We start from the raw sequence: 25,980 nt of genomic DNA, 5'->3' as shown, positions 1-25,980 counted from the left end.
GCACAGTGTTTCCCTAGGAACTGGGGAGGAGATGGAGAGAGGGACAGAAACTGTTCTTGCACCAAGAATGAAGCTCAGAGTCCCTGGGCATGAATCTGGGCTTGGTGTCTTACTGCACATTTCTGCTCCCAGCCCACTCAGGACACTACAGGTGGTGTTCCAGGTCTCCAAAGAAGGGGTTTCACCTGCTAGATTGTGATCTGTATCACAAAGGTACCATCAGAGAAATGAAACCTGCACTGCTGGCTGCAAACTCTGCTGGAGGAACCCCAGTACACAGCTGCCCACTGCCCTGAACAGCCACTGCTAGAAGCCAGGCTTCAATTGGACATATTTTTTACTTTAGGACCCATATATGTGCATCACAAGCCACCAGATCAATGTGACATGACCAAGAAGCCAGTCTAGGGGAAGTAGGGGGTACATGTGGCTCAGAACTGCAGTGCACCAGAACTGCAGGTCAGGATTGAGGGTTACTAGCAAAGGGGCATGTGGAGGAAATTTGCACATCTGCCCAAGCTGCCCAGCTCTACCCAGTGCCACTAACGTCTCACCTGCATGAGTACAAAATACCACAACAAATTCAGAAACAAAGCCCAATTGAGTCTCACACTTCCCATCCACCCCAGCATCTCCCACTGGAAGGGCTCAGCCCCAGGGATTGTCCAGCAATTCCCTGCCCTGCTCTGAATCAAATGGTAGACTTGGGAGTACCAGCTGAGTCCCTCCCAAAGTTCCTGTTCTCGTCCCTCCCTGCAATGCTGGCTCGGGACAGTTTGATCGATAACATCTTTCCTGAGCCCATGCCCTCCAGCCGCTAATAGACCAGTGCCACCAGATTCTGCCTGAGCCTCCGGCCCAGTCCCATGGCTCAAGCTGGAGCATTGCAGTGGGCTGTGTGCACCAGACAGCTAGTTACTCAGCTGGTCAAGTTGTGGTGGTGACTCTGTCCTGTGGCTCATGAAAAGCTGGGAAAAGTTACTCTCCTTACGGTAACGATGACTGAGACGTTTTACCTCCACAGATCCCATTCTGGGCCCTATGCACATGAGATAAAGCTCTTTTTGCCAGCAGTATATGTTGGGGCCACTCATGCCCCTGCATGCCTTCAAGCCCCTCACCCAAGGACATAAAGGGCTCAGTGGCCCCAACCTCCACTCTGTTCTTTCACCAATACAGAAACCCCAAGGCAAAGAGACTCCACAGTCAGGAGAAGGGAGCGTGGATGGTGGGATCTGTGTAGACAAAGGATCCCAAAGAACCAGTTACTGTAAGGTAAGTAACCATTCTTTCTTCTTTGAGTATTTGCCCACACTGATCCCACTTTAGGTATCTGGCAGATGGGTGCCAAGAGTCCTATTTGAATAAGATCTGTAAGAATGCCCTGCCAAACTGTGTATCAGATCTAAAGGATGACACTAAAGAATAGCAGCTTATAAAGGAATGTATGGAGCTCCAAGGAGCTGCTCTACAGATTTTGAGTATAGAGATGCCTCTTAAAAGGGCTGAGGAGGTTGCCTGAACTCTTTATTCAGTTCACTAGAAATTCTAATGCAGTCTGACATCCATTTTGAGAGTGTGTGTGTCAGAACAGCCAGTCCTCTGGACTTTATCACCAGAAGACAAATTGCCTGGGTGATCTGTGCGATGGTTTTGTCTTCTTGAGGATTAATAATATAAGATAGCATCTGCAGGGGATGAGTGAGGTCTTGGAAAGAACACTTGTAAGAGAATAAAACTGATTAAAGTGAAAGACCGAGAACATACGAGGCAGAAATTTAGAATGAGAATAGAGAGTAACTGTCCGTATGGAAGGTGGTCCTATCATCAGTGCTTGGATTTTACTTGGTTTGCAAGTAGAGCACCAATCTAAGAATCTTGTCTTAATAGACAAAACACAAAGAACAGAACGATGTAGGTTGAAACGGAGGCTCTGAGATAGGAGGATTACATGTATGTCTAAAGGGGAGGGGGGAATCCTTAACAGACAGAACAGCCCCTTCCAAAATTTGGTCACTGGAGAACCAGGGGAAAAAAATGCACTCCTATAGTATTGGAGATATTGCTGCTAAGTGAACTTAACAGAACTTCTGGAGAAACCTGAAAGCTTCAATGATAGACAGGTAATCTAGGAGGAGAGGAACAGACACACCCACACCCACAAGAGAAAAGTTAGCGTGAGAAGCCCATACTGAAAACGTTTCCATTTGGCCCCATAAGCCTTGAAGGATTTTGGCTCTGAATGAGAATGTTCTGTACCTCTGCTGAGCAACATCTATCTTCAAGCTCAGCCAGAGAGCCTCCAATCCAGTAGATGTAGACATTGGATCTGGGTTTAGAATCAGATCTCAGTTCTGGGATATGATGTTTAGAGTGACTGGTAGCTTGAATTACAGTTGAATCAATAGATATACCATATCAGAGTACAAAAATTGTCATGCCCATGCCAGGGCTATTAAGATGGCTTGAGCCCTGTCTAGTTTTATTTCCCTAAGAACGCTGTGGATCAGAGGGATCGCGTGGAAAACCCTTAGAGCAGATTCCTGTCCCAATGAATCAGAAATGCATCTGAGAGGGAGCCTGGACTTCTTCCTCCCCTGGAGCAAAGCATGGGACATTTGTTGTTTAGACTGGTTGGAAACAGATCTATGGTGGGAAGGGCCCACTTCTGAAAAGTTCTCAAAAAAACTGAGTTTTTAGGAAACATTCATAGGAAAAGAGCATTTTCTACTGAGTACATCCATTGCATTATTTTGGAATTCAGATAAGAGTAGGACTATGAAATGGACATGATGCTGAACATACCATTCCCAGAGGAGAAAGGCAACTAGACACAGAGGGGGATATTTTGCTCCTCCTTGCCTGTTCACAGTGCCCCACAGTAGTACTATGTCAAAACATGGACAGTGGTGCCCTGAATCAGAGGTAGAAATGCTCTGCAAACTGGACAAGCTGCTTCAAGTTCTAGTATGTTTATATGTAGTTAGGATTCTGTAGGTGGACCATAAATCTTGGGTTAGCAAATGAGTTAGCTGTGCTCTCCCCAGCCCTGTTTGGGGGCATCTGTCACCAGACTGTTTGTGGGACATCGAGATGCAAACATCAATCCCTAACAGCCCTTCTGGGGAATTCTATGAGATTAGTGATGAAAACATGCTCTCACAAGAGGGGTCCCTGAAAAAAAGATTGTTTGGAGGGTGAGGAGTAGGCACAGATTGGAAGTGTATCTCATAGCCCTTCTGGATGACTCTGAGACCCAGCAATCTAGTAATTGCAGCCAATGCATCAGAGAGGCAAATGCCAAATGGAAGGAAGAAATGCTTGATTTGGTTCAGGCATTCAACTGTGGCATCAAACTTGCTGCCTTGGGCCTGATGTGTTGTGAGATGTTACAGCAGAACCCCTTTGCTTCTGATAATAAAGCCTCTTCTTAAAAGTTTCTGATGGTCCCTGGTGTTAAAAATAAGAGGAAGGAGGCATCTATCTCACTTGGTACTGTGGTTTGAATGGTTTCCTCCTTTGGGCTGGGGTATAAAGATCTAGGGAATGAAGCATCAGTTTGGAATCTTTCAATGCGTGCAATGCTTCATGTGCTTTAGAATTAAAGAGGCCATGAGCATCAAAGGGTAAATCCTTTATTGGGCTGTCTGGAGCCCAAACACTGTACACATGGTGTCTGCAAGTTACCACTGAACTTGTGGCAGTGTTGGAGGCATCAAATGCAGCTTGAAGAACCACTGTTGCAATGACCCACTAAATATAGAAACTTAAGTTCAACCCTAGAATCCTGTGGAACTTTACACAAGACGACCCTGGCAGACCCTCCCTCTGGAGACAATCATACTTGGGTAACAAAACCTGGCATTTTGCAATACTGGCTTGAAGGCTAAGCAAGGAATAGACCTTCCTCTCAAATAGGTCCAACTTCTTTGGGTTATTTTTCCTCTAAGAGTAAATCTTGGCTGACTGTGCCTAGGCAGCAGCCAATGAACCTGAAACCAGGTGAGTATAAAGTTCTCAGAGCCTTTACTTGGAACATGAAAGCAACAGCCTGCTCTTTCGGAGGTAGCTGAGATGGAGGCCAGGGTCTGCCAAAGGGCCCTGGCTTGATCGAGAATGCCTCCATTAACGGGTATCGCCAAACAGCCTTCATAAACAGCGTGCAATAGAATCAAACATTCTATGTGACTGTTCTTGCACCACCTAAAGAGGAATTTTTAAGGTGTCAGCGATCCTCTTCAGAAGGTTCTGCAAGGCCTTTAAGTCCTTGACAGTGGAAGATACCGAAGGATAAATAACTTCATGAGGAGATGAAGAAATAGCTAATGGAACCAAAGGGTCATCATAGCAATCCATGTTATCCTCTTCATTCAGGAATTCTTGAACCAGGTGTTGAGAAGCACTTTGTGAGGTGGATGAGATGGTTGTGAAAGAGATAAACATCCTAAGGTGGATCTAACTAGAGGAGCTTTAGAAGAATATGGAGTGAACGGAGCTGTGGGCTCCAAGGAGGTCATATGGCCAGGATTGCATCCAATATGGATAAGGCATGTGGGTCCAAGACGGAGGGATCCAACAATTCCGAGATCTTCCTGAACTGTCTTGTATGATGAGAAGAAGAACATCTTGAAACCCTCTTCTCAGGGACCCTTCACAAGTTGACTGAGGAGAAAAGGAGGCAGTGCTAGGTGACAGACTTCTGTTATAGATTGAAAGTGATGATGAGGCAGAAGAATACACCTCTTCTGAAAGAGGTGCTGATCTTTGTGGAGCTGAGGAAAATTGTGGAGAACCTGATACTATGTGATGCCATATTGAAACTGAAACCGAAGATATTGGGTGCAGTGAAATCTTCATTATTGGGACTCTTGACTCCAGTATCAATGAGAGATTTATTGACAAGGGAGAAACATCAAGTAGAGGAGATACCGGCTCAGGTCTCCAGATGTGCTGAAAACAGCTGACTTCAAGATCTGTGATATTCATTGCATAGATACTGAAGTAGAAATGGTCACCAATGCTGGTCTTTCATCACCGCACAGAAGTGACATTCAAGATAGACAAAGTGGTGGTAGTTGATGTGGAACGGTACTGAATTGGTACCATAGTTGTTGTAGCCAGCAGATCAGGATTTAGAAGACAGAGCCTGCACTGAGTCAGATGAGGGCTATGTTTTCACTCTGTTTTTAAACTAGTATTGGGTACTGGATAAGTGCCAGGACAGTTTCAGAGAAGGTTTTTTTTCCCTGTCATGGGAAGCTGGAGCCAGACTCATCAGAGGGAATCTGTGCTGGAGTATCAGCAGCCTTTGACAAATACCCGGTCTTTTTGAATACAAAGACTTGAGATCTGGGAGCAACCTCACAAATAGCTGAAGCACTGATTTAATGCTGTCATGGAGTGGTAGGGGCTTCTTTCTGCCAAAGGATCTCTGAATCAGACCCTCCCTTCATGGAGTAATCTAACAAAAATAATTTTAAATGTGCATCTCTAGCCTTTGGAATTTGTGTCAAAAGAGATACACAAATTGAGCACTAGACATTTAAAATACCCATCATTTAAAAGAATGTCTGCCTTGCAGGCTGGGCATGACTTAAAGCTTAGAGACTTAGCCTCTGCAATACCTTGGAAGAATCCCTGAAGAAATAAAAAGGTTTTCTCTTCTTTATTTTGCCAATGGACTACCAAGACATTAACTATAAAAACATCATCTGCACTTAGAGTAACAAAGAAGTTATAGCTACAGGGTAGTGAAACACACTGAAGCAGTTCTACCTTGCTGCCACGGGCAGCAGGAAGGGAGTGAGTGGTGGCTGGAGCCCCTTGTCCTTTATGCCTTTGGAGGAGGATCTCAAGAGCATGCAGGGTACATGCATAGCTCCAACTAACAGTGGGCAAAAGAAGCTAATCTCATGATCGTAGGGTACGTGTGACCCTTGATTGGGATCCGTGTGGACGAATATTTGAAGAAAAAGTCCCTTTCAGGAACTAGTAAATTCTTGAACCAGTGAATGGTGTGAAACTATAGCAGATCACATGCCAGTGAGGGCTCCCTGCTCATTTTCTCCTTCTATACATGGGTTGGGAGAGAGGCCCACAGGCTAAGCAAGTCCCAGTCTGTGTGACCCTTGTCCAGCCCACATCCAGCGGCCACACTATGTTCTGCCCTGCAGGGGGAGATAGAATCAGCTGAACTCACCCAGTACAGAGCTGCTGTAGAAATCCCATGCTGTTCGGGGGTCCCCATCAGCACGCCCTTGGAGATCCGAGAGGTAATCTGCAAGAGAAAAGCAAGGCCGGGAGGCACCCGTAGAGCAGCTATGCAACATTCTCATCCTCTCATCAGCAGGACTCTTGGGGGAAGCAGCAGAGAGCTGAAGTGACTCACTCCTTCCTGCAGCCCAAGGCAAGGGTAGATAAGGGACCACACTCCATGAGGAACATGCCCTCCAACCTCCAAACGGGTGACCAGGGACTGCGAGAAAAAGTGTGTGTGGGGTGAGAATAACTCTAGAACCCACTAGAGTTCAGGTTATAGCTGTTTGAAAGGGATGGTTCCTAGCACACACACTTAAGAATTTAGTTAAGTCTACAAGAGTACATGGGCACAACTTTCCAAAACTACAGGAATCCAAAGGTACCTATCAACTTGAATCTAGTGAGGAACAAAAGGGAGCTAAATACAGTTTCAGGCAACATCTGTGTCAACCCGTTACAGTTACTTTTTTTTTTTTTTTTTTTTTTTAAACTTAGCAGCCGTGTTAGTCTGTATTCGCAAAAAGAAAAGGAGTACTTGTGGCACCTTAGAGACTAACAAATTTATTAGAGCATAAGCTTTCGTGAGCTACAGCTCACTTCATCGGATGAATTCGATGAAATGCGTCCGACGAAGTGAGCTGTAGCTCACGAAAGCTTATGCTCTAATAAATTTGTTAGTCTCTAAGGTGCCACAAGTACTCCTTTTCTTTTTTTTTTAACTTTCTCTCTGCTTTGCTTCTGTGCAAGACCCACAACAACAAGAAAATAGCAACACTAATTCCACACAAACGGCACTGGAAGCAAACAGACATTTTACTCTAAGCATGCAGTCACAGTGACCTGAAGCATTACTGCTAACAATGGCAGGTAAACACTCTTCAGAGGGAGTAATTTTAGAATTGAGAACATCACTTCTCAGCTGCAAAAGTGTGTGTTAATGGAGCGTTGAGGTTGCATAGTAAAGGCAGGAATTGCCAGTTAGGTTTGAACACATATCAGCCCTGCCCTGAATTAGGATACTACCTTTAGTTACATGATCACAGATTCTTGCAGATGGTTATGCGTCTATGATTGGAGAAGTATTCATGTCCTATATTGTAGTATTTGAGAAACAGTATAGACTGGACTGGAGATCAATATGCACCGGGACAGATGTACGTTTATTCAATCTACCTTCAATATCTGGCATCTCCTGATGGCCGAGTGTCTAACTATGGCCCCTGAATACTGCCATGCAGTTTTGTATTTAACACTACAGCTTGTAAAGCATTTGGGTTCTTTTGGGGTGGAAGGTACTCTGTATAAACATCAGTAATTACCAGGCCCCACTTACCACTCAGGAAGTGCTTCATCACTTCACTGCTGGCCAGTTTCATGGCTGTCTGCCCTGAGTAAGTGGCGAGTGTGGGGTCAGCCCCATATGAGAGCAGAAGCCACATGGTCTCCAGGTTGTCATTCACCACTGCATCATGGACAGGCCTGGCAAGGGACAAGAGCGTTACCAGAGGAAAAGGAGGTCTGTGCAGTCCACAGAGCAAACAAACAATCTGCTTCTTGCTAGGTGGCTATACTGCCAAAGGATGGCTAGGACGCTGCCTGAAAGACTCCCAGACCCACAGCCCTGCTGTCTCACTAGTTTCTGCCCCAAATTCTCTGGGCTAGTAGTACTGGGAGCTGGCTTGCCTCGTGCCATCCTGTGCACTGCAGTTCACATTGGCACCGTGCTCTAGCAGAATGTGCAGGATGTCAATCCAGCCTCGTGCGCAGGCTTCGTGCAGAGCTGTGTAGCCGGCATTGTCACGGTGGTTCACCTCGCTGCTCTTTTTCTGCAGGCAGTAGAGTACGACGTCCTGGAGGAATGACACCACCAGAGGCCCAGTTACACAAACCCCAAGAGAGGGGCATGGCTTCCGAGGTACTCAGCAGCAAGCCCCAGCAGAAGGATGTGGGGTAAAAGCTGTTCTCAGCCCAGCACTCACCTTGTAGCCAAGCCTTGCCGCTCGCTGAAGGAGAGTCTCCCCAGCATTCTTGTTCACAATCAGCCGCCGAGCCTCAGGAGGGATATGTTGGGTCATGGGCAATTCAGGGGAGTTTCCTGGGCTGGCCTGCCGTGACTTGCAGAGCGGCCACAACTCCTGGGGCTTCTTCATAGAGCGTGGTTTAGGCTGATTCCAGTGCCCTTTCACCTGGAAAATACAGATGGAGGAAGCTTCCTCAGCGTAGCTGGATGAGGCTGGGTCCAGATATCCCCTCCCCCCTACACATGCTGGGTTGATGATCCCCCTTCCCTAGGCCTGAATCATACCTTCCCCTCGTCACAGATCCCTGCCAGATGTTTTGTTTTACATTTGCGTTTTCCTGATGGTTTCTCCAGTGCTTCCTGGATGGAGGAGTTGTCTGGGTGATCCAAAAGAAAACCATTTCGGAAGTCTGGGCGCCCTTGGGACTTCCGGGGTGATGGGGAAAGCCTGCTCCTCAACCGCAGCTCTGAGCCTTTGCCTTGGGTACATTCCTTCTGCTTCCGGTACCTGAAATCTAAGGAGAGATAAGGTCCACAGGATGCAGAGACAGAGACTATGGGGCCCAGACTTCCCTCTGTGGGTCAAGAGCAGTCAGCCCCTGCAGGATTTCGTTGGCCACACCTGACAGCTTGGGCCCAGGTCCAACTTAACTCTAGTGTCTTCTAGAGTTGTTCTCCACCAAAGCCATGATTACTCTGCCTAGAAGCAGAGTACAGAAGAATAAAGGTATATGGAGATGAACACAGCACAATGAAAATGAAAGTGCATCAGTGGGATGCCTGATGACAGAAGGCCTTACTGGTCTGACCCTCTGCAGGTCTCTAAGCTGAGCAGGCATGGAGCTGGTTATACACTCACTTGGATATGCCTTTTCTCACAATAACGCATGTCTGTTATTCTGCACTGGGACAGTAACCAGAAGAACAGAGTCTGATTTCTCATCTTGTTGGCATGTTCTCCAGTGGTTTAATAACGGCATTTAACAAAACCAGTATCTTTTAGCCATATTGCCACAGGGTGTGATCTATTAGGATCTTGAAAGCTAAGTAGTGCTGGTGAGAGACAACTAAGGAGAAAAATAGGGAATCTTCCTATCCCCGGATGGCAACTGCTATTCCACTTCCTGCAAACCATGCCCTGCACTGCTGTCTGTGCTGCCTTTTCAGTGATTTTTCTTATTTCTTCCTCTTAAGAGCAATATTAAGGCTCTGATTTTGCATGCAAAGAAGTAGGAACATTCTGAGCTAAGGTTCTCAATGGAAATGTGGACTGTTCCCTCCTACTATGTAATACAGGGTTGCTTGTTACAGTGAGGACACAATTATAAGTGGAAGATATTAAAGTATGTGATGAGGAAATAAAGCCTTTGGGTGCAAAGAAGGTGAGAATAAAACCCCTGTGCACAGAGCAATGCACAGGCATTTGCAGTGCTGGCCCTTTTCCAGTGCAGTGCTGGCCCTTTTCCAGTGGGTAGAGATTAGCAATTGCTTTAAAGTGGGCTGCAGGGGAACATAGTTCTTTGCAGGCAATGTAGGGACACTGCCTGAGAAGACCATTATCTGCCTGACTGGGTTAAAGGCTAAGCCTGAGGAGAGTGAGTGCAGGGCAAGGGAGTCGCTCTGAATAAGTTACTTTGCTTCTCCACCTCTGTTCCATGGAGACAAGGCCACCTGCCTCCCAGGGGAATGCATGTACGTGACAGTTATGTAAGGTCAACACAGGTGCAGTTCATAACTATAACTCCATAGATAACACTTTGTCCTCCTACTTTGCAAAGAGATGATGGCTCCTCCACAGTGAAGGTTGCAACCAGCTTCCCCCACCAGCCTTATGTGAGTGGCCCCCAGCCCCTCCATCAATAACTTTGCTTGGAAACATTGGTTTGGCCCAAGTTGCCAAGCAAAGGAGAAGTTTTCTGAAGAAAACTGGTCAAACTGCTCTCGAGTTAGCACTTATCCATTCAGAAGGCGGTCTGGCTGCAGACTACCTGACTTTCCCAGGCAGCTCCACAGGGCTCCCTCCATCACAAGTCATTAGTAGTTCCTGCAGTCCCTCAAGGGCCATGGTAGTTCTTTTTCCCCTGCACCAACCCCAGGTTTACACCCCTGGACATTCCAGCTGTGTCTTCGCACTGTGCCTCATTCCCAGGAGAAGGTGGCTAGTTCACTCCCAAATTCATCATGCAGCTGCTGATAAAGAAGAGGGCCAAGAGTGGGAGCAGTTACTGTGCACTCCAAAGAGGCATTCCCTCCGGTACAATCACAGCAGCATTCTCCTGCCTGATACCAGCAGCCCCACAACGGGCACATATGAGCAAAGTCAGAATGTTACCAGCAGAGCAATGTACAAACAAGCCAGGCTGTTCCGCAGCTCCAGAAGCTGACAAAATTCACTGATTTCCAAAAGCTTCACAAACACCTCCACCACAGCACGGAAAGGGAGAGCTGGCCTGCAAAGCAGCAAACATCTCAAAATGCCCAGAAAGGAATCAGGGGAGGGCGGAGGAGAGGCAAAAAGCTACCTAGACTCAGGAGGATCTGGGTCACTGGTTGAGCCACAGGTAGGAAGCTCAGGAGACAGTGAATGGAGAACTGGGGCCTGGAACAGGAGGAGATGGGAGGGGAACAACTGCAGCTTTCCATTACAGCTCTGAATGTGCACTGTGGGAAAGGATTCACCCCACAGAGCCAGGCACTTTGCCTGGCTCTGTCACACCCCTGGTTTCCAAGTCACCCTCTCTCCTAGGCTCCTGCTGGACAAAGCTTCCCCTGCATAAGCCTTAGAGCTTACTTGTGTATAAAGACAAAGCGTTAGCTGTATGTGTAAAAGCCAGTCTGAATTGTAATGGCCTCAGTTCCCTCTACGCCTGTCAGGCAGGCACTACCCTTGGATGCCTCTCCCTAGGCTCCATGCTTACCCAGCACAATTATACTGGGCCTCCTCCTTCCCCATGCCCAGCCCAGCCTATGACTGTGGAGTGAGGTCAGCACCCATTTAACACTGCCACATAATTTGGGGTTCCCTGCGCCATCATTTACAGTAATTATCCTGTAAAGGACAGGTGGCCCATTGCGGTGGCAGCACAATTGAGGGAATGGTCCCTGAACAGCAGTACATGCAGCACGTGGCCCATAGGACTTGGAGTTGATGGTCTGGTTCTATGCCAGAACTCTAAGAGCAGTGCTGGAACAAGAGGCTGACCTGGAGGAGGTCCTGCAGAATAGCCAGCTGGGCCAATGACCCCTCCCCTCTGCCAGTGCCGGTACCTGCTTTTGATTTCCGCCTCCTATGGGAGTAGCAGCTCACATGTTCCTCCTCTTCCCGCTCAGTCAAGTACTCCCCAGTCTGGTATTTCCGGCTCTTCTGCCGTCTCCTCTTCTTCCTCTTGACATGGCTGTCATTGTTCTCCTCATTTGGGTCCCAAAGCTGCCTTGGTGCCTCCACTCTCCAGGGCAGCTCCCGGGCCCTCCTCAGGTGGCACCTGCCCTTTTCCGACTGAGACCTGTCTCTGGCCCTGCGGCTGTGATAGTGGGACATTCTGTGGGATTTCCTCAGCCTGCGGCGTTTCAAGGATGTCTCCTCCTCCTGCTCCTCCTCCAGCAGTGGTAAGATCTCCTGGCCAGTCACTTCGCACTCTCCTCTAACACTAGCAGAGGAGCCGCCAACACTTCCTGCAGAGAGGACCACACAAGGTGTGTCCAGGGACTAGAGACCTCTAGACACAAGCAGAGCCAAAAGTGCCCAAAAGAACACTCCCAGCTAGGAAACTGGGGACAGGACAGCCTCTCCTTAGCACCCCACAAGACCTTCTGGCCCCCAAAACTGACTGGGTTATGTGGGCAGGGAAATGCTCCTGCTCTCCCAACCCCCAACTCCCTACTGAGCCAGTCACTAAACCAAGTTAGTAAAGTGCTCTCTCCCATCTGCTAGACACAGGGCTTGTAGTGCCTAGTGGACAGGACATCTCAGTCTCAGCCATACTGCCTAGCTGAATCTCCCCAGCAAAGGCTGGCCTCCAGGGTCTGCTGAGATCACCAACCTGACTGACTGCGTGTCCGGCTGCTCAGCACCACTGGGATGAAGTCACGGAAATTGTTCTTGGGTTTCTTCTCAAGGTAACCTAGGAAGAGAGGAGAACCCTGAGGACTAATACCACCGAAAAGCTAATGGGGAATCCAGGAGCTGACAGAAGACTGCTGGCCTGGGAATGACAACACACCACATTATACCGGATCTCTCCATGGGATTCTAACCTGCTGTATGTAGTGTCCAGCTCCACAGCCTACAGGAACTCAGCTCCAGGAGAACTGGTAGCCAGATCTTCTGGCAGGCAAGGGGAACACAGTGCCAAAACAATGCTACAGTTTGGGTTTGCAAGGGAAGAACACTATCCAGAATTTGTAACAGTACCTTCCTCATGGCTGTCCCCACGATGCCCTGGAGATTGGAGCTCTGTCTTTGCTGGCCTCCTTCGCTTGCGCTTTACTCTGAGGCTATTGTGCTCATTCATGGATCCTGGGCTTACCCGGCTTTCTCGTTTACTGATCTCATGCAGGTCCCCACGATGCTTTCGCCACTGCAAACACAGGACAAATACAGGTTTCAGTCCAAGCTTCAATACAAGCATCATGCTGGGGCAGCAGGAAGGGAAGGACCCCAGAATAGTGTCCCCCACTGCCAGCTGTATCAATACCTGTCAGTCCTGACCCACAGCCCTCCCAGCTACTCAGCTCCGCCAATGCCCCTCAATCCCAACCCGCAGACTCTGCTATTCCAGTCATAAATCCAATGCCAGGCAATACTGAGATGCCCGGAATGAAAAAGCCCCTAGTGAGGTTCCCCAAACTGATCTCTGCACCCAGCTGCCAATCCCTCTTGCCGCCCCAATGACAGGTTCCTCTTCCTCCCTACACTGCTGTCCCCTCCCCCCTTACTTTGGTTTTGACCCCCGTTATTATTCTAGGAATTACAGAGTCCCAGCACTAGAACTATCTGTGCCTGCCTCCCTCTGTGGGGCTGGTGACCCTCTTCAGTGGCTCCTCACCCACCTTCCATCCATGCAAGCTCCGGCTGCCCGACTTGCTTGGGGTCTCCTTTCCAGCTCTGGCTCTGCACTTCAGTCTCTTGTGGGCCTGTTTGGTCCGCCCATCGTGTTGCCGTTTGGATTTGCAGCATAAGCTGCCCTCTTGTTTGATTTGGGCTGCTCCCTTGAGTTTGGTCTCAGGAAAGCCATTGGGGGCTACCCCAGCTCGCAGACAAGCCCCAGAGGCAAAGGGCACATCACATTCCACTCGCTCCTTCTTGACTCTGCACAGGTCCACCTGGTGCATACACTGGGGGGACTCTGAGGCCGGCTGCTCCCGGGCCACCTCATATCCCAGCTCCTTGCGTTGACTCTCCACAGGTGTAGCTGGTAGCTCAGAGGCTGTTTGCAGGCTTTGCTGATTGACTACAGGCAGGTCATGTGACAGATAGGCAGCTAACACTTGGTTTTTAGGTTTTGAGTCTCCTAACAGCTTGAGGCTACAGCTCCCCTGGGGAGCCTCAGTCTGTACAACACTGTCTTTAGCGGAGTCAGCCCCTGGCTCATCACACCTTTGGCTCCTGGAAGGGCTTTCTGCCGTCCCCTTTCCGCCCCTTGCATCCACAGTATTGGCCTGAAGAGATGGAGCTACCGCTATGGGGACTGGATTGATGGGCTCCTCACAGAACTTGGGCAAGACCCTGCAGTTCTTGGCTTTGGACATGGCTTCCCATTCCAGAGACGGAAGCCTTGGCAGTCCCTCCGGGGCCTTGGGGGCTGCCATGCCAGACTCTACAGGCTGCATGCTGGGAAACACAGGGAACTCGCCTGCACCAGATGACTTGGAGGGGCCACTCTGATTCAGGGGCAGCTGTCCGGTTGTGGAGATACCAATTGAAAGCAGAGGGGTCTGGTGATAGGGAGACCACCCAACGGGCAGAAGCTGGGGACTGGATGGTTTCCCATTAACTGGGCATCGGGGGTAGATGCTTCCCTGACCAGGATTCCAGAGAGAGAGTTCTTTGGATTGACACAATGGAGCCCCTGGGGCAACTCTGCCATAGAGGAGCCGCCTAGCTGGGTCCTGCTGACCCTCCACACTAGCCTGGCTGCCCTTTTTCCCAGAAGGTGGCCCAACATTTCGGGGATCTCCCTGATCAATGATGGAAATGGGCTCCTGTTTGGGGAGGTGCTGTGAGTCCCTGCTGAAGCTAATGCTGGAGTCTTTGCTAAGCAGTAGTGAGGCAGGCACTGGGTTGGCCACACCCACATAGGTGCCTGGAATGGTGCTAATCAGTGCGGTTGAGTTTTTCATCCAGGAGCCCTGCTCACCATTGCGCAGGAAGTCAGGAAAAATTACCAAGGGGGGGGTGGAGCCCAGGCATGAGGTGACGCTGCTGCCTGTGCTCTGGGCTGCACGCTGGGACTTGGACAGGACCGTAGTGAGTGCTGCCTTGCCACTGGTGTGCACTGGTGTTAGGATGGGCATGGGGGGTGTCTTGCGCTGGCTCGGTGGAGGCAGCTTCTGGCGGTTGGATTTAGAGGACAGATCAAGAGGCATCTCGCTACATTCTGGGAAGGAGACCATCTCACGCTCCAGCTGTGGGGGGGACTTCAGGGGAGAAAGCGAAGTGGTGGCCCCTTGAGCGACCTGCTCTGGAGCACCAGAGGCCCTGGTGTGTAGGCCAGTACCTGGTGGGGGAGCTTCACTCCCACATGACGCTGTCAGGGAAGGCTGGCTGGGTGAAAGCGAAGAGCCCTCCAAGGATGGGGAAGGGCCATCCACAGCTGCAGCAGCTTGTGTGCTGTTCCCACCTGAAGGTGAAGGGCAGCTCAGCTGGTTCACCTCCACCGACACCACTTTGGAGTCTGAAGGCAAGGGCCTGGCTACGGAGAAGGTACAGGGAAACGAGCGCAGCTCAGGGGGCGCAATAATGCCTGGCGGGCCATGCTCCTGCAGGTAGGAGGGATGGACTGGGAGAGCAAGGGAGGAGGGGACCCCAATGGGGCTCGGAAGAGTAGCCACACTGAGTGGCTGCCCACAGCTGGAGGGTGGGATGTACACAAGGGGCTGGCTTGGGGCCAGAACTGCCCCGGGCTGAAAGGAGAGGGGCATTTTTTGCATAGCTGGGGTTTGAGATGTGGAAAAACACACTCTATTCAAGGTGAAGGTGGCTGGGGTGGATGCAAGGGTGTTGCAGCTGGAAGCAACCACAGGCAGAGTCTCCTCCACAGGCACTCCTGCCTCTTGTGTTTCAGCATTCAAGGTGCTCTTCTCTTTCCCAGCATGTTCACTGTCTGGAGCGTTGGGGCAGGCAGGAGAAGCATCAGCCTGTTTGTCACCGTGAAGCTCTGCAGGCATCCAGGCACTGTCAGTGCTGCTGGTCTCGGGCTCCACAGCTCCCGGGGCTGCAGGCTCCAGCTCTCTGCCATCTCTCTGGTTTGCCAGAGCACCCAGCACATTATCTTCTATCACTACTTTTCCAGCACACTCTGGTTTCGGGTAGGGTTTGGGTAGCTGCTCTTCCAGCTTGGGCCCAAGTTTTTCCTCCACGCTGCTATTTGCATCCAGCCCCTGGGCATTGCTGCCACCGCTGACTGCTGTGAGCTCCACCTGCAATGAGAAAGGGAAAAGGGACTCCCTGGAAGCTGAGCCAGCATTTCCCAATGGGAAGGGCTGCTCCCTCTCTCCACTAGGTCTTTATGGGACAGAAAGAAGCCCACAGGAAAGGGGAGCAGTGCTGCTTCCAGGCCCTGCTCTCTTGCTTTTGACAGTCTCTGGCCCTGCACACCATGCTGTCATAGAGCACTTGACACTTGGGCCCAGGTCAGGGTCACACTCCCATGCATGGCCCCTGCCATTGCAGTCCTTGGCTCCTCAGCCCAGCCACTCTGTACAAGGAGCTCACCTTGGAAAGGCTGCTACTGACGCAAAATTCCTGGGACCCCAAGTGCTGGGAGCTGCTCTTGTTAGACTCCTCATCAGAAAGCGGGGCTCTCCTATGACAGAGATGAGACAAGACAAGGGAGGCACAATGAACCCCAGAGGCACTCTCCTAGCCCATCGTTAGCTCCGTGCTGCACACAGGGAGTCAGAAGGGGCTTGCTGGCCATAGGGGAATGGGGACTCCTCCCCTAGAGCCCAAATCCCTGCCTCTCCAGGCCCGCCCCGTGCTGCTTTCCAAGCTCCCAAATTCAGCACAGCAGGCACACCTTGGAGAGCCAGCCAGCCAGCCCCTCCCTGCACTGCCCTCAGGTACACAGGCAGTGGGGGCCCAGGGATCCTCTAAAGCCAGGTCCCAGGAAACAGCCACCAGGTAATTTTTAGGCTACTGCACCTTTAAGAAGGAGATGGAAAGCACTGGCCTAAAAGTTCCAGGCAGTTGGGAAGTGACAGTTGGCAAATAAAATGGCAGAGTGGGGGATGGGGAGACCCACAAAATGACCATCACCCGAAGGGCAGGGAGCTGCCCCCCCCACACCAACCCCCCTAATGTTCCCGACAAACTCCTGCCTGCTAGTCCTGCCTCCCACCACCCCACAGGTGCTCCATCCCCCCCCCAAACTAGCAGTCCCACCTTCCCCCAATGCCCCCTAGATCTCCCCTCCCCACTTGCAGTCCCATCATCCCCCAACTCCCCCTCCTGACTGTGGTCCCTCCCTCCCCCAGCCCTGCCCCATACAATCCCCCCAGGCCCAGTCCTGTCTGCCCCATACTCATTCGGAGTTCTCACCCTCCCCCAGCCCCCTCATGTTCTTGTCCTGTCTTCCCCCATTTGCACATTCTAGGTCTGCCCACCCCATAACCCCCCTACATCTGCAACCCCCACCTTCCAATCCTGCCCTCCCCACCAGACTCACATTCCTATCCCACCCACCCTCCCAGTCTCTCTCACACACCCACACATTACACCTGTTGTTCATTCCCCCACTCACCAGTCATACTACCCCCTGATTCCTCTCCCGCCCCCTACCCCCACAACTTCCAGCCACACACTAACCAGTAACCCTGGTTTTGGTCCAAAACCAAGTCCTCCCCACCCCAGGTAATTTTAATTCCACACCCACCCAGTCTTATCTCCCCTACACTCCTCCCAGAATCATCTATACTTCTCACCTATCGTTTCTCTTCCCATCCCTAGGGCACTAGTGTCAGTCATGCCTCCACCTCATAGACCCTTCAGATAGCTGCGGAGTCCTGTCACTGCTCCAGGAGCCTGAGCACATTCAGCTCTATCACTCCCCTCCAGCCTCAAAGCAGGAGACACATGGGGCCTGGGGTGTGTGACTGGAGCTTTAACCCCTTATCCTCCACAAGACAAAAAGAGGGCAGTTCACTGCTTCAAACAAAGGAGTTCCCCAGGTGGAAAGTGAATTCAGAGTAAGGACCATGATCAGCTCCAAGGAAAGGAGATGTGGGGAGGCCAATGGCAACAACTGTGCACATGATATGGTCACACTGGAGAGATGGAAACAAACAATACTTCTGCCTAAGTCAACATCTGAACCAGGAGCTGCACCCATGGGAGACACCACTGTGCCCAGCACAGGGTTCAATATCCTAGGAGGGTTTGAGGCCCCACCCTAATGTTTTCTGTCTGCTCACACAACAGCCTGTGAGAGTTAAGTACAGGGGAAGCTAGTGGGGGCAGAATAAACACTGTGATGCTGGTGGTCTTTTCTTTTCTCCCCTTGTCTGCTACTACAGGAATTAAGTGATGCAAACCTCCAACCCCATCACTCCAGTGTCCAGTACTGGTACTCCACTCTCTTGGCCACCCAAAAGTTGTCCTCGAAGGGATACATCTGCTGAAGTTGTACCCTGAATAATGACCTTCAGGTTTAAACATCCTGGTAGGCCCTTTTCAGATGCCCTCAGTATCATGACCCCACACCAGCTTCCCCACCTCATGGCACAACTATGTTACAAATGCAATGCTGGTTTTCCCCACAGCTGCTCTAGTTCCCTTGTGTTATGGCAAAAGCACAGCACCTCGCATAGGCCCCCTGCACCCTTTCCACCAGACATCATCCTTGCTGTTATTCTTTACAAACATAATTTGACATGGATTTCTTAAACCTGGATTTCCCGAGTTTCTCAGGCCGCAAAAGGCTTAAGAGGATTGTTATTAATAAGGGGAGATCAGGTTTCTGCAATAGGCAGCAGCAAGATCCAGACGGCAGCTGAGAGGTGATTGGATGGGGGGCGGCTGGAATCGCAAGAGAATGGCCCTTAGAACTAACGCCTGAGATAGGCTTTTAGTAGTTTTTAACCCAGGAAAACATAGCTCAGATGCAGAATCAGGTTCCTGCTTCTTGCCCAGTTTGCTAGCCAGGGCGGTGGAGACAGGAGGGTGGAACATGCCCAAGGTCAATCAGATAGGATTTGTAGCCAGGCCACATATTCTACCCAGCAGAACTTGTGGGTTTCTACCCAGCAAGCATGTGTGTTCTGTTACTGCCACAGAGCTGGGCAGGGATGGAACTCCCTAGGACCTCAGGTCTAAGCTGGCCTCTCCAGTGTCCTCCTGTGAGACATCTAAATTGCATTAACTGTGAGGCTGGGGGCTTTTGAAAACGTGCAAGAGAGGTATTGACAGTGCCTGTGTGTCCCTTGCGCCCCCCCTCTCCTGAAGGCCATGAAGCTGGAGCCTTGGTATCACAGGAAAGGCAGAGTTAAGGGGACTTTTTGACCCTGCCCCCACTGAAATGCTGAGAGGAGTCAAAAACCTCATGGCATTTCCCCGTCCGCAATTATTGTCCCGTGGGAATCTCTGCCAAAAAGCAGCACATGCCTTGAGCCAGGGTAGGCTCTGGAGGAGTTGGATGGGATCAGCGAAAGAGCAGGGGTGTTAGGGAGCTGAGACCTTGGCCAGGCAGGCATCTCTGTGACAACAAGCTGGATAACTGGCACAGAGAGCTGCCTATGCACTATGCAGCAGAGCTGGGAGCCCCGCTCTGGCTCCACCTCCTGCTCCTACGCCAATCCCAGTCCCCTCGGAGACAGAGGCAGGGACGTGGCAAGGGCAGCAGGTGGAGCTAGAGCGCAGTTCCTGGCCCTGCAACAGCCCAGGCAGCTTCAACAATCAGGCCCAAGCGAGGGATTGAGCTAGTCAGTGAAGCCAAGCAGCTCCAGCATCCTAGGGCTCCAGCAGGTAAGGGCAGCCTGCCTGCCAGAGGGGCATGTCCTACATACCCCCTTGTTCTACATAACCCCTCTCTCCCTAGAGGAGACCACCATCCCGTTCAAGCTGCCCCAACACCATTCCCCCTGCCTTGGAGGGGAAGCAATTTCCTTCCCCCAGGGCAGCACCTGTCTCAAAAGGCTCAGCAGATCAGCACACCCAGGCTGGTGATGCACAGGTTAATGGCTGGCAGGGAGCCCAGGCAAGGAGCTGAGCTGGCCACTCAGCTTTAGAGACAGCCTCAGGGCAAGCACCCCCTCTTGTTCCTGCCACTGTCTCAAAAGCCAAACTAGCAGCTTGCTCTTCCGAAAGCTAATGGAGATACAAACTACATTGCTTGTCATACTGCTGGGGGGGGGTAGGTGGAAGTACAATGACTCTGGTGCAGGCAAAGGGGGCCACAGAGTCAGCCCCAGAGACTGAGCTCTTCTCCTGAGCCCCAGAGCACATACAACCTGGGCACTGGAGTAACAAGCTGCACCCATACTGCTCACTGCCAGCATTCCTCAGCCTGGCCTTAGGGAAGCCACTTCTTGGTACAGAGAGAGCTTAGGTTCCATGGTCCCTTAACCTCTGCGCTGACAGACAGCCAGGAAGGGAGCCAGCTGGGACAATGATTTCTGTGATGTGAAACCTTGTCCAGGAAGGAAATGGAATGAGTGTTCCCCCAAATGATTATCCTCCCCATACACTTTACGTAGGGGCAACAACCCACCATTCAGTTATGATCAACCTCGTTTGTCTGTCTTGATTTAATCTTGTATTTGGGATGTTTGGTATTTCTGTTAAGGTGCCTAGACCCTTCAGTGCTCAGGTGCCTGAAACACTGAAATTTATTAGGATCAAGAAGTAGGCCTGCATAGCCTTTATGAAGGGGTAACTAAGCTGAGAGGCCGTACATTACATGCCAAAATCTCCCTTACTCCACTGTTCTCCTGCCTGTCTGTTACAGCAGTTATCAGCATCCCTACTGCCTGAGACCCTACCATCCCAAACGAAGGACAGTGTGCACCAAACATGGCTAATTTTAGTCCATATAACGACTTTTCGGACCCTTCTAGAGCATTTCCCACAGCTGAAAAAGCTCCACTGCATCCTGACACCAGGGAGGCCAAAAGCTGGCCAGTTCTGAGGACACCACCTGAAAACTGCAGGATTAGATAGGTGCTAATGCTGTGGGTTGGAGGGGACTGCCAGGGCAAGGAAATGGGACAGGTCAGGATTCCTGCAAGGATCAGGTCTTGCCCTAGACTGTGGTGTTCATGCAACTCACCTATCCAATCATCTAATCCAGTGGCTCTCAACCTTTCCAGACTACTGTACCCCTTTCAGGATTCTGATTTGTCTTGTGTACCCCAAGTTTCACCTCACAAACAACTTGCTTACAAAATTAGACTTAAAAATACAAGTGTCACAACACACTATTAATGAAAAATTGCTGACTTTTGCATTTTGTCTGTTTGAAATTTTAGTTTGTACTGACTTAGCTAGTGCTTTTTATGTAGCCTGTTGTAAAACTAGGCAAATATCTATATGAGTTGATGTACCCCTTTAAAACTTCTGCCTATCCCTAGGGATACACATGCCCCTGGTTGGGTACCACTGATCTAATCTGCACTGCCCAGGCAAACGTACTGGAAACACTTCTCAGTTCCATAGCCTGTACTGTCCACGTAGCCCTCTTCCCAGGTCCCAACCTGTCAGGCTCAATGGCAGTCAGTTGAGAGCACAAATCTAATAAAGTCAAAAAGCAAAGGTACCGTGTGTAGCAACAATGCCATAAGCAGCTTTAACACTGGAGTAGCAAGGCCACTAGCAGCACCCTGGCTCCATACAGCTGGTGGCTCTTGCCCAGAAAGCAGAGAGCCTCCAGTATCATTCCCCTGCAAGCATCAGACCCTTTCTTTTCCTTGGGTATGGAACACAAGGACCATAAAGGAGACTTGACTGCTTAATGCATCCTTGTCCTACCCCTGTGCTCCTTATGAGCTCAGCCCTGTAACAGATAATAGGCTTGCACTGGCCCCAAAGAGAACCACTAAACAGGATTCAGTATGCTTTCTGCTTCTAGCCTCTCTGATTCCCTGACCCAAGCTCCCTGCTTAAAGTCTTTCCCCTAACAAACCACCCACGCACCTCACCTCTCCTCGTTGAGGCCACACATGCAAATCCGTTCTGCACTGGTCCAGTTATGCACCCCACTGTAGAGAGGTGCTGTAGAGATCATGACAGCTGCTCACCACCAACCAGGACCTGCTGGGGCTCACGGGGCCACTCCGCCTGCAAAGACAAAACAAAGAGTCAAAAGCTGTTCCCTGGACGCTGCATTCAGTTCCATTCCTTGGAGTTCTCCAACAAAGTTGTGAGTCTGTGGTACAGTTCAGAGAGATCATCTGCAAGCCAGAACACTGGGAAAAGGAGCGGGCAACACCTCCTCCTTACTTGCCAACTGCAGGTTAATTTCCATGCAACTTGGATACATAGTTTGAGCAGCTACAAGTCTGTTTGCAAAGAGCCCTCAGCAGAGGGAAGTTAGGAAGTGGCAGGCATTCTAAGGGGTGAGAGACAGAAATAGAGCAGAACCCTGAGATTTGTGAGCCACAGAATCATAGAATATCAGGGTTGGAAGGGACCTCAAGAGATCATCTAGTCCAACCCCCTGCTCAAAGCAGGACCAATCCCCAATTTTTGCCCCAGATCCCTAAATGGCCCCCTCAGGGATTGAACTCACAACCCTGGGTTTAGCAGGCCAATGCTCAAATCACTGAACTATCCCTCCCCTCAAGATGCCTGCCTCTGTGATGGAATTTTTCGGGGGAAGACATGCCTGCCATTGCAGTAGTGTTGTCTCAGTAAGCACTTTAAGAGGAGGGCTGCTACTTGAGTCCCATCGCTCAGGAGAATGAATTCAGTTAAAAAGAAATAGAGCAATGAGGGAGGGGAAGGATCTGAAGTGCATGGCCAGCAGGAGCAGGCTAGGTTAGACTAGGCAGGAGAGATTAAGGAGGTAAATTGTCAGACAGGTTCCTGTCTCAGAGATGTTACATACATGAAGCATAAGAGGTACAAATGGGCAGCATCCTTGGGGGAGTAGAAAGGAAATCTAAAGACAGCCTGTGATCCAAAGTCTCATATAGTTTTTTCTTTCATGACATTAGGGTGACCAGTTGTCCCAATTTTATAGGGACAGTCCCGATATTTGGGGCTTTGTCTTATATAGGTGCCTATTACCCCCCACCCTCCGTCTCGATTTTTCATACTTGCTGTCTGGTCAGCCTACATGACATGTCAGAAAGACACAAGCTCTTGGTAGGACAAGGAGCGGTCTGTAGTATCAGTCCACACTGGAATCACTTGTATAGGGATAAGAAGACTGAAGGTTTGAGGAATCAGATAGAAAGTTAAAAAACTGAAGGTGCTCATTCAGTGCCAGATATGAACACACCTGGTACACAGAGGCACAGTCTAGGTCAGTGGGGTGTTTCTGGGACTCCTGTGGGAAGAGACAAGGGCCATAGAAGCAGGAGGAACCAGAGAAGTACCAGTGTACTGGCTGAGAGGACAGAGTGAGCCACAGATGAGGGAAAGAGTTTAGCTGAGTAGGCATAGACTGCAGAGAAGAGAAGCTATCCAGAAGTCAGAAAATGAGAGGAGAAAGTAGCAGCCAAAATAAACACACCTGGAAAGAGAAGAAATACTAAGTAATGAAATGAGTACCTGGGCTGAGTGAGAGACCCCTGAAAACTGGGTTATACTCAGAAAGAACAAAAGGTGGTTTGGGGAGGGAAGAGATGGAGTCTTGCAATGGTTGGAGAGAAATGAAAGAACCCAAAGAAAATAGGGGAACAAACAATCTGCGGGGATGTCACCATCCTGGGCTGAACTGAAAGAAGGGAAAGGGAAAGCATACGACAGTGAGGGTACAATGGCAGCATAGACATTTTAGGAGAGCTCCAAGAGAATCTTGTGTGGGAGTGGGGAGAGAGAGACATGTACCACTGTGCTAAACAGAATGGAAATTTGTGGAGAGACTCAACTAGGAAACCTCCAGGAAAGCTCTGATGGGGCAGAACTATTGTGGCTTGAAATTAAAGAGAGAAGGTTGATAGCAAGATTTCACAAGCAGTTACAACAAACATTTTTGAGTGCATGAGGAAGAAGAGATCAATGATGGAACCTGCAGGGCTCTAGGAGAAAGTTAGGAAGATGTAGTGACAGAATAGACATTGTTAAATTAATTCTTGATTTCTGTTATCCAAGGAGGATGCAAGATAAATGCCAAAGGCAGACATTTCCCAGGGAAAGAAGAAGAAATAGGGAGGGAAATTAGAATCCCAACCAAGAGAAGGGATCAAGGCATTCAAACGTAGAGACAAAATAAAACGCCTGACTCAGTTGGTTTCAAACCCCAATTCCAGAGGAAGCAACAAAAGAATCAGAGGACCCTCAAGAAGGTGGACTGGAAGCAGGAGGTGCCACGTGCAGAGATAAATCTATCTGAGAAACGTAGGGCAGAGCCCACATCCCCTTTGACACTACTCAGCTATTATGGAATAATTCTGTAGACATACTCTAACTTAGGTTTATATCCTAGAGAAGACCAGGCAGTTGTATTTTTAACATGAATTATCAGATCAAGCTTATGACTGTAAGGGGGCCTAGGGTTTAACTCAACCTGTTAACTCATGTTAAACCAACTGCCTTGTCTTCATTAGGATTGCAACTCAAGTCAGCCAACTTGAGTTAACAACACACTTTTTTTTTTTTTTTTTTAATAGTGAAATCAAGTCCTGAGTGATCTCTCCCTTCTTCCAACCACTTGCCTATGAGAGGACACATCTGCACTAAGGCCTGGTCCACATATAGTTTTTGTACTAATTTAACTATGTTGGTTGTGGGCATGATTTTCTACCAAAGCAGCTACATTGGTACAGCCCCTAGTGTGGATGCAATTTTACCAGTATAAAGTTGCCTTCTACTAGTATAGCATATTCCCATTGCCTTATGGAAATAAACTATGCCAGTATAAGCACCCACATTAGGAATTTGTACTGCTTTAATTATACTAGTATAGTTTTTACACACTTTACTGGTTCTACTTATACTGGTATACACACATCCATGTATCAACAAGGTCTGAGATTTTTAGGAATTCTCTGACCATTGCTATCGTACCAATCTGAACACTAATGTAAAGCAGCTACCAGCAGTTTACCACAGTTTCATCCAAGCCTTGCTCAGAGCAAGTACCAGATGGCAGGGTGGTAAAAACACTGACAGACAGTCTACACTAGCTTTCCCACCATTGCTATCACCAGGGGATCTGCACTAAAATTCTCAGTGTAACAAAGGATTGCTTCCACTGGGGATTTGCCCAGTGGCCAGCCAGTAATACAGATGCACTAGTGCCATGCCTAAGGCAGACACGCAAAGCCCCTGGGAGCCAAGATTTGCACCATTACAGCACATCCTGGTTAAGTAAGGGTAAGCTCCACCAGTGCCAATAATGGCTCTGCTCGTCTGCACTAGGCACTGGGATGCATTTACACCAGTAGTTGTGCCTGATGCAAATGTTAGAAAAGCACAGGGCAACGATGTTCACTTCAGTGCCTAACTTGGACCATTTCAATGCTATCATTATTTAACAGAGCAGCCTGAGAAATGCACACAGCTGGAGTTCAGGTACTTGAAGAACACTGTAAACCCTGCCTGCCTACTGTCGCTTCTTTTCCCCCTGTGATGGGCTCTCAGCCACTGCTTTCTCTAAAGTGAGACACCCTAGAAGTCTGCCTTGACTGGAAGGAGACTGGGAATCATCAACCTTGAAATTTTTATTTTTGGATTTCCCAGCCTGTAGCAAGAATTTCTGAGGATGAGCACATGGATACTTTCTTTTTTTAAGGTGTTCTGCAACTCATTTGGCCAGGGGGCACTGTGGAATGCCAAGAACGGTTGCACTTTGACCCTGGAAACACAAGATAGCTGAGACTGGATATGACCAAAATGTAGAATACATTAAAAAGGGGTTACAAAACCTAAGCCCAATATGATATTTCTATTATATTTTTAAACTCCAGTGGAAATCACTGTTTTGAACTAATCAATGGTCATCTATAGTGGATGCAACCCAGATGCTTCTCCTGAGAAGCAGAGTGGGCGTGACTATTAAAAAAAAAAAAAGTTAAACTGACTGATTTTAGCGAAGCTTAGAGAAATACCTAAGGGAAACAAATTGCATCAACAGTAATAATCACATTTACTTTTTAAAAAATTCAGTTTAACTATCTTTGATACCATTAGTAACACAGGCAAAGAATTATGTTTGTTTACCATATGTGATCTTTGAGGTGACAGAGTGCCTTTGAAGTCCAAAATAAGCACAAATTGAAAGAGTTTCCAGAATTGTCCAAACACATGGCTTCAGCTCCACCCACATTTCATACAAACCATTTAAACTAAACTGTTTGCAACAGAACTATAAAAACCCCTCGCA

The 25,980-nt window shown here is 49.3% G+C and overlaps 1 protein-coding gene across 4 annotated transcripts in view; it reads right to left on the bottom strand.

Annotated features, from left to right (window-relative positions):
- BCORL1 (BCL6 corepressor like 1) overlaps positions 1-25,980 on the bottom strand; it is a 45,857-nt gene that overhangs the window by 16,571 nt on the left and 3,306 nt on the right. For 3 of the 4 annotated variants that reach the window (XM_038416820.2, XM_038416823.2, XM_038416821.2), the window contains 11 exons: positions 21,629-21,767; positions 16,212-16,302; positions 13,328-15,916; positions 12,690-12,855; positions 12,319-12,399; positions 11,546-11,950; positions 8,564-8,793; positions 8,238-8,444; positions 7,942-8,108; positions 7,592-7,737; positions 6,200-6,277 (listed from right to left, as the gene is read on the bottom strand). In XM_038416820.2, coding sequence (XP_038272748.1) covers positions 6,200-6,277; positions 7,592-7,737; positions 7,942-8,108; positions 8,238-8,444; positions 8,564-8,793; positions 11,546-11,950; positions 12,319-12,399; positions 12,690-12,855; positions 13,328-15,916; positions 16,212-16,302; positions 21,629-21,714 — 4,246 coding nt within the window. In that variant the 5' untranslated portion in view covers positions 21,715-21,767. Of the gene's footprint in view, positions 1-6,199; positions 6,278-7,591; positions 7,738-7,941; positions 8,109-8,237; positions 8,445-8,563; positions 8,794-11,545; positions 11,951-12,318; positions 12,400-12,689; positions 12,856-13,327; positions 15,917-16,211; positions 16,303-21,628; positions 21,771-25,980 lie in introns of all 4 variants that reach the window. The other variant, XM_043492116.1, reaches the window with a different exon arrangement.

This window comes from Dermochelys coriacea, chromosome 9 (genome assembly GCF_009764565.3).
Source record: "Dermochelys coriacea isolate rDerCor1 chromosome 9, rDerCor1.pri.v4, whole genome shotgun sequence".
Classification (NCBI taxonomy): domain Eukaryota; kingdom Metazoa; phylum Chordata; order Testudines; family Dermochelyidae; genus Dermochelys; species Dermochelys coriacea.
Note: the sequence above shows the minus strand (reverse complement) of the source record. Positions and strands in the feature narration are given on the sequence as shown.